The 9,165-nt window shown below is 34.9% G+C and overlaps 1 protein-coding gene across 1 annotated transcript; it reads left to right on the top strand.

The window, feature by feature from the left end:
- Positions 1-474: 474 nt before the first annotated feature.
- Positions 475-3,920, top strand: LOC144442140 (protein unc-93 homolog A-like). The gene is made up of 3 exons (XM_078131408.1): positions 475-1,497; positions 2,577-2,850; positions 3,658-3,920. Exons 1-3 carry the CDS (start codon positions 475-477, stop codon positions 3,918-3,920), a joined length of 1,560 nt encoding a protein of 519 aa, XP_077987534.1.
- The last annotated feature ends 5,245 nt before the right edge of the window (positions 3,921-9,165 follow it).

Below are 9,165 nucleotides of genomic sequence, written 5' to 3' on the forward strand. Positions count from 1 at the left end.
TCCAATCGTCGATGAATCTTTCCAATTCTGTGCAATGCGAAATAACTATTTCTACATATCTGATGGAGCCATCGCTATTTAGAATCACGCCTAGATTCCGAACTGAAGAAGACAGAGTGATACCAATCTCGCCAATCTTAAGGCTAGTTAGCTCTAATACATCTAATTGTAGGCGTGAGGAGAAATTAACAACCTGGGTTTTATTAATTGTCATTGAGTACCAACTTATTGGATGTCATCCAGCTACGAATATCATCGATGCATGCCTTTACATCGGCCACAACTGTTGGATCTAATCATTGCATTATTCACTGTATACTGTATACACATACTCGACAATAACTGTAACGAAGATATAGGTGGCCATACATACCTACCCCTCTGGTGTAACCTTTCAAATTATATAGCAGACTCCAGCACACAGTCGGCTGAAAACACGGACTTCGACCCCTAGGAGTTGACACGACGATAAACATGGCAGTTGTAACAGCGGGAGACAGTCACGACAGTATGCAAGAATCGAAGGAACTGGACAGGAACGACAAAGAATCTATGACCCGAGGTATGTCATCTGCAGTTACTGAAAGTGAGTTCATGCTCGAGAAGGGTGGTGACACTCATCGAAGTGATTTTGATTCGGCTACCGTGATCAATAAGAATTCCCTTTGGAGAAATGCCCTTTGCCTTTCATTGTCATTTTGCTGTACTTTGTCAGCCTTCTTTGGTCTACGGGGATTACAAAGCAGTATAAATTGCATTGAAGGTTTGGGATTCGCATCCTTAGTTACCCTGTATATCAGCTCACTTTTTGCTGGGCTTTTTCTAGCATCTTTCCTCACTGAATGGCTTGGGAACAAACGTACACTGATATTGAGTCCTGTATGTTTCGTTATCTACACCGCTGCTAACTTCTATCCACATTGGTATACAATGATCCCTGCTTCCATTGTTGTTGGTGTAGGAACAGCACTAATTTGGACTGCACAGCCGAGTTGTTTGACTACTGTAGGACAGTTGCTTGCTAAGATAACTGGAAAGTCCACAGAAATAATGGTTAACAAAGTCATGTCTATATTTTGCTTATTTTTTAATGTAAGTACCGTCATAGCCTACATTCTGCCAGCAATCATATATGGGGGTTTCAATGACCCATTTACAAACCAAACATCAAAGTTATATATTGACAGCTATACATGTGGTGCTAGTGACTGCCAACAAACAGAAGGCAATGTGACAACTTATTGCAATCCACCTGACAAACACTTAACATACATACTACTGGGAATTTATATGGTCCTTGGACTAGCTGCGGTTGGCATAGTGATTTTCTTTGTGGATGACCTTCAAAGTCACCATGCACTCAATGTTAAAACACGGCTATTGGAGAAAGCCGGAGCGACAATTAGACTTTGGTCGAACTACAAGATGTTGTTGATTATGCCTCACTCTCTTTATATTGGTCTAAATCTAACTTTCATCTACGGAGACTTTACAAAGGTAATTATTTGTCATAATAGATACTTCCTGATAGCCAATTCCGTATGAAGCACAATGTTTTATCTCACAACTGAAATTCATGATCAGAAAGTGAAAGAAATAAACCAACAAAAAAATATGTTTCATGTTAAACTCCCATTATCAATCTCACGGGTTTTCATTTTTAGCACAACTGAACTGGGGTTCAGTAGTGCTATAGGGATCGCCTGGTGTGTGTGTGTGTGTGTGTGTGTGTGTGTGTGTGTGTGTGTGTGTGTGTATGTGTGTGTGTGTGTGTGTGTGTGTGTGTCTAAACGGCTGAAAGTAAAAAAACTACTGGACCGATTGCCATGATATTTTGTGTGTGCATTACCTTTGGTGTCAACCAACTTTTAGTTGGGAAATTGTTCAAATCAAAATAATGTTATCACCGGTGTGTGTTTTGGGTAAAAAAGATGTGATTTTTTGTCAAAAAGCTGAAACTCCAAAAGTACTGGGTATGCAAATGTGCCTAGCAACAAGACCCATGCCCATAGCAACAGCCAAAATATCACATATATTGCGAAGATAACAAGAGGATTAATAGACAAATGCATAAAGATGTAAAAATGTATGTAAATATGCCTAGCAACAAGACCCCGCCCATAGCAACTGCCAAATGATCACCAATATCACAAAGATAGCAACATGTTTGGATAGGCTACTGGATAGTCATTCAGCAAATCAACACCTAATATTACCATAGACTAGGATATGGATAAACATTTTTCAAAACTGTCCATTTGTGCTACAATGCCATTGGCGGTATTTTAGTGTTACCTTTTCAATGGAACTATAAGGATTCGGAAGGGCCATTGCTTTGTTTAGGACTGACTATACCTATAACTGATTATTCATGCTGCAAGCAGACGGGGCAAAGTGCGTCACTTTACGTATCCTTGCCACTCGAGCAAGTAGTCACAAGTTTGGCAAGGGAGACAACTGTTTTTGACTCAACTGCTATTACTGATCTTATTAGCCACCATGACCTTACCTTTCGTTTTTCTTTATATTTACAAGGTATTTTCGTTAATTAGTGTTTCTGTTTGTTTGTTTTCAAGTCTTACATTACTTGTGGAGTTGGATTGGATATGGTTGGTTACATCTTTGTGTGTTCTAGTACCATTGGTATCTTTGCACAATTGCCATTAAGTCGTATGGGGAAGACACATCAACGTGTTATTCTGATGAGCATTGCATTTATTTGCCTACTTTCCTGCTATATATTGTTACTGGTAATGGAGCCTGCTGATAACACCTTGACAATTGCTCTCATGTTTCTTATATCCGTCTTGTGGGGAGTTGCTGACTCTATCATGCTCCTTGAGTCTACAAGTAAGACATCATCTTAACCGTACAAATGATTCCCATCAATATATATGATCACACGTGTCTTTAATTACATATAAGTTCATAGTCCTAGTATCTGTGTATGATAATATTCAAAACATTTCATGACTATATATAAAAATGTTGTATTACGTTCATGGCTCCTTGATATCAAGGATTAACTTTGCTACATCATGGAATAACTTTACATTTGCTATATAATAATATGTACATTATATATATATATATATATATATATATAGTTTTGGTAGTACTGGAACTCTTTCTTGGGTGTAACTCGGAGTTTCACGCATATTGCGATCATCAGACACTCTGAGGCCTCAGAGTGTCTGATGATCGTTATATGCGTGAAACTCCGAGTTACACCCAAGAAAGAGTTCCAGTACTACCAAAACTATTACGCTCTGCCACTGCGGTATAGAGCACTATCTTAGCAGATTGATACTCACCGAGTTATATATATATATATATATATATATATATATATATATATATATATATATATATATATATATATATATATATATATATATATATATATATATATATATATATATATATATATTTATATATATATATATATATAAATGGATAAAAGGAATGAAGGTTTGTGCGATATTTAGGTAACACTATAAACCGTAAATGCAAATTGGCAACACTACGAATTCATTATAAGGCACTATGTCGCATATACTTACTGATCAACAACACAAATGCTATGACAACATAACGTTGAAAGCAATGTTTGCAAACTTGTATAATATGTTTGTGTTTTTTATATCTTTTTGTTAGCGATACACGCATTGGTCTTTCCAAACAAGAAGGAGGGTGCATTTGCCAACCGGAATGTATGGAAAGCAATTGGATTTTCTATAGGCTTTGCCTTAAGTCTATTTTTATGTGTTTACATCAAAATTTTAATATTGATTGTTCTTTTAGTTATATCATTCACGTTATACTTCATTTTAGAATTCATCTTCAACAAGGAATCAAATAGTAAATCAGTTTCATCAAAATCTGCAGAAGTTAACATAGACACAGAAACGTCTATTTAGTTTCCTGTATATCGCTAGAGTCGAACAGTGTCAATTTTGACAAACTCAGAAAGGTTCATAAGCTAAGCTGATACCACTTTATATCTGCAAAATTGTCTATTAATTTCAAATCGCTCACTCTATTGAAAGATATTTTACAAAATCACAGGCTTCACTTTCACCTCATTAATTTTGTTTAGATGGCTTTATGTTTAAAAACACTGGAGCGCAATATCAGTTTATAGTTATAGGACGGATACGATCTGATTTAGTTGATTTAACAGAACACTTTTTCAGGGTTAAACGCCTTTATTAGTAAGACTGTAACACTTGCCGTATATTAGTATTATTGTTATTTGAAATTATATGTTTTAAATTAGTTCAGATGTGAGAGGTCCTTCCTAATTTCTGTACATACATGTGCCGAAAGATGATGGTGTTTATCTCGAAGTTTGCATTTGCAATGTGACTTATAAAATTTAAATTAAAACATTAAAAAGGAACCAACATAATTAATTTCATTTTTACCTCCCTTAAGGGGGAGGTAATAAAATGGCGATGTCTGTCCATGTGTCCGTCCGTCCGTCCGTCCGTCCAGCTGTGTGTGTCTATCTGCATCATTTCCATAAAAACGGCTGGCTCAAATATACTGAAATTTGGTACCATAATACATTGTGTAGGAAGCATGCTTACATTTCTCTGGACTAATATTTCTCCAAAAGTGATGTCCCAATTGCATTGATACATGTATTTTCTGTACCATTATATTGCAATATTTTCCCCACAGATTATACACTCTATACCACTACATGTATATGTTTACTACTTATGGGTTATGTCAATTAAAAACCTACACAATTAATTGACAAAGATAACTTTTTGTATAGGGGTGGGGTAAGAATCCATCCAGTTTTCCATGTGTCAGAATTGCATAAAAGATGTTTAATTTTATAATAAAAGTAGGAAGTTGAAACCGAGCCAACAGGAAAACAGATAGATTGAGGATAAACATCTATTGCAATTGGGTTTTATATAAAATGGACAGTCTGTGCTAGTTTCTGAAGAGTGTGTAAGCATGTGTAATCTCTTTGTCCTTACATGATCCCATCATTGATTTTCCCATTTAGCAATAAGAAATTTCATGGGGGGGGGGGGGGAGAGCAAGTCTTGACTAAAACAAAGTAATTACCTTTGCCATGCATCAGTGTTGAGGGTATATTTATTAATTTTCTAGAAACCATACTTTTGCATTTTTATTTAACAAAGATGTAGTTTTACATAATTATAATGACAGTCTCTCCCAACCTTTGCCATTCTGATACAACAATAGAATTATAATGGTAGACTTTCTGTTTTATTTGGTATTCATAACTTCCTCAGTTGCAAGTCAGTACCATATATATATATATATATATATATATATATATATATATATATATATATATATATATATATATATATATATATATATATATATATATATTAAAGTTTAATTTGAGCAGTTTGAAAACTCCAACATATTAAGGTTTCCTTTCTCTTTTGTTTACAGGATAACGTGCGTGCTTGGCCATTTTTGACCATTAAAGGAACTAAGAGCTATACATGTTCAAAGTAAAAGTGCATATGTCCTATAAAAGTTGTTGGTTTCGCTTTTATAAACATTTAGTGAATAATTTGCATAATTCATCATTTTCGGTAATTAGGTTATATCTTAAGACTGCATACTTCAATTTCAATATAATTTACTACATACATTAAACATAGCAAAGTTTATACACCCTATAAAGTTTGTTGATGTACCTTACAGTGTTAATAACTAATTTGCACGATTAAGGATTTTCGGTAATTAAGATATATCATAAGAATGCATACTTCAATTTCAATATAATTTAGTTGATACGTTAAGTTATTCATACCAAAGCGAATATGTCCTATCAAATTTGTTGATATAGCCTACAGTTTTAATGACAAATTTGCATAATTAATGATTTTAGGTAATTAGGCTGTATCTTAAAAATGCAATCTTCAAATTTTATATAATATGGTACATGTATCAACCATAATAATACGCACCTGTCCTATGACGTTTGTTGATACAACTTCTACCTTTAATGAGTATTTTGAATAATGAATGATATTCAGTAATTAAGCAGTATCATGCAGTCTTCAAATTCCGTATAATTTGGCATATACATTAACCTAAGAAAGCACACTTGTCCAAAAAAGCCTGTTTAGCATAGTTTAAAAAAATAGTTTTAATGAGTAATTAGTGATTCCCTTACATTGATCGCACGAGCATTACTCATTTCTATCGGACAATGAATTAGAATGCATAATATCGTTTTCGTTGGAACATATGTGTCACAAAGTAATGGCATGTTTAGTAAAGTTTATTGACTGGGGTCAGCGACAGTAGGTTGACCGGCCAGAGTTGTTCACAAGATAAAGTACCAGGTAAGTGGCAAATTAGCATAATATTTTTGGACGGATGGCTGGAAAGTTTATAAACAACTAGATTGAATTTGCATGTGCTTGAGGCAGCGGACACTTGGTGGCAATATTAATTTGATCATCCAATCATGTGTGACAACCGGGTTTTTTGACACTAGTATAAAAGGGACAATGTTTGACACTGCTGTTTCCGGAAAGATACTCTCCTAAATATTCTTACCATAGGATTTGCTTGCAATTCCCGATGCCTTTTCAATAAATGCATCACCTCCTTGTAGGCGTCATTATTACTACGCCCTTAACGTTTGGAAAGACCAGTTACCTTTTTGGAACACAGTGTGTATTTACATAGTGTATCGAATGTACCAGAATCCCTGTGTCTCCCCCCCCCCCCTCCCGCGTTTATCAATGATTTCTAGAGTTTTGGATATCTTATTGCCTAGTAACTTTTTTGATTTTTTTCGTTGGTTTTTTCATAACTTTTTATGTGAAGACGTTCGTTTTTATATATGATTAAAAAAGTGTGTGTGTATGTGTGTGTGTGTGTATCTGTCTGTTTGTCTGTCTGGCTGTCTGTCTGTCTGTCTGTCTGTCACCATTTTCCTCAAAAGTGGCTGGCTCAATTCAAACGAACTTTAATGTACATGTTCTATAGGGCAATGGCTAGAAAGTTTTGCTAAACATAGAGAATATTAATGAGTTATTTTAATGATTAATGATTTTCAGTAATTTGGTTATATATGAAGGGTACAAGCTTCAAGTTTTGTATAATTTGATACACAAATTCATGATACCAGAGTGCACATGTCTCATAAAGCTTACTGATGTTATGCTTAGTTGTAATGAGTAATTTGCATAATTATTATATCCTTTATTTTCTAATCGATACCAATAGCGATGGCGTTCACATCCGGTTCGGAGGTAAACACAAATCTGTGTATGCTGTTGACTGTTTGCGAATACTGCTTTCCTGGTTGGATATCACTTTCAAATGACCAATACAATAGCTACAATAAAGAATTTACTTTCAAAAAGGGAGCATAGAAGTGTATAATAATCTGGTGGTAACGTTTAAAATACCAGATACCTTGGATACATCGGTAAACATCAAGACCATGTTTACAAAAGGTTGTTTACTTGTTTGCAGTGAAAATACATATAATTCGCATAGTTATGTGATACTTCAGAACTTGCGATGGTCAAAGAAAATAGTGAAATACCTTTATTTGAACATCAACAAAAAACACTGTATTAACCTTAAAGAAGAGTATGTGATTAAAAACAAATGATTGCTTTCATTAGGAACTATTTTATCTCAATTCATCTAATTTGCATAATCAATATTGAAAATACCGGTTTTATTTCAACCTGTACATTAACGTACACAGTGGTGGCTATGAAATAAATAGTATTATCGGTATGCCACAGAAACAATACTCAATTTGTTATCTTTGACCAATATAACCCTTGTTTAATGTATGCGCAAAGGAAAGCGGAAAGGCGTAAATTAAGTATGACATCTTTAGAACATTACTGAGCCCTCCCTCCAAACAGCAATGTGACTTACCTGAAACACGTCATGAATGTTGCAATGTTTAAATAGACGGCAGCATGACAGGGCGTAAAGACTACATGATCAAAGTTCTAATACTGCTTTCGATAACCGTAATTTGGACATGCCTGGCTTGGTGGTTAGCTGTTTTAGGACAACTCCATATCGTTATCCGTAATACCACCCATCAAACTTTGAAACCGCCATCAGCTACCAGTGGGGAATTCGTCGAAGATGATACTATGTGTGTATCACTGTCTAATGCGGATTCTAACAACTGTAGTGGTAGTATCAAATCTGCCATCAAGCCGACTGACAACAACTGGACTGAAGTGTTAGTTGATCTACTCAATTGACAAGTTCCAGGATTTATTTCATACCTGATGATATTGTATCGATCGATTATCAGTTTTGTTGTTACGAGAACTAGTACATGCACACTTTATCTTGGGAGAAATGAGACATCCCATGAGAAGAGTAAGTAAAACGTATAATAATAATTCAATTGGAGGCCGATCGTTTAGGGCACTCGAATTCTAAATGACATTAATGGTGTGGACATTACCCAGATTTCCCAGGATGGACTCTACGAGGTATCCTTTATACATCTTATGAACTAAATCTTTCACGGTAGTCATGAATTCATGTGTGAGAAGAGATACAAGAAAAACGTGGTGGAGCTTACAACGGTGTCTATTTTTGGCGATTACTTGCATGATTCAGGACATTTCCAGTCTTTCATCGTCTGATTTTCACGCATGTTCAATTTGAATTGATAAAATTAAGTTTGGAAAGTACATACATATATTCACACACACACACACACACACACACACACACACACATGTACACACACACACACACACACACACATACATAGACACATGCATAGACACATACATACATACATACATACATACATACATACACACATACATAGATACATACATACATACATATATACATACATACATACATACACACATACATACATACATACATACATGCATGCATGCATGCATGCATGCATGCATGCATGCATGCATACATACATACATACATACATACATACATACATACATACATACATACAGTTTCCTTCTCATTTGTATTTGCAGTGACTCCGGTTTAACCTATCTACATGTCTCAAACACATATAGATGTCCATCATCTCTGTAATAAAAACTCACTCCAAATGATATATGCATTGTAAGTCTTGTCAAATCAGGAACATAGAATATCCATACGTACATTTACAATATT

The sequence above is a fragment of the Glandiceps talaboti genome, chromosome 11, assembly GCF_964340395.1.
Source record: "Glandiceps talaboti chromosome 11, keGlaTala1.1, whole genome shotgun sequence".
NCBI lineage: Eukaryota > Metazoa > Hemichordata > Enteropneusta > Spengelidae > Glandiceps > Glandiceps talaboti.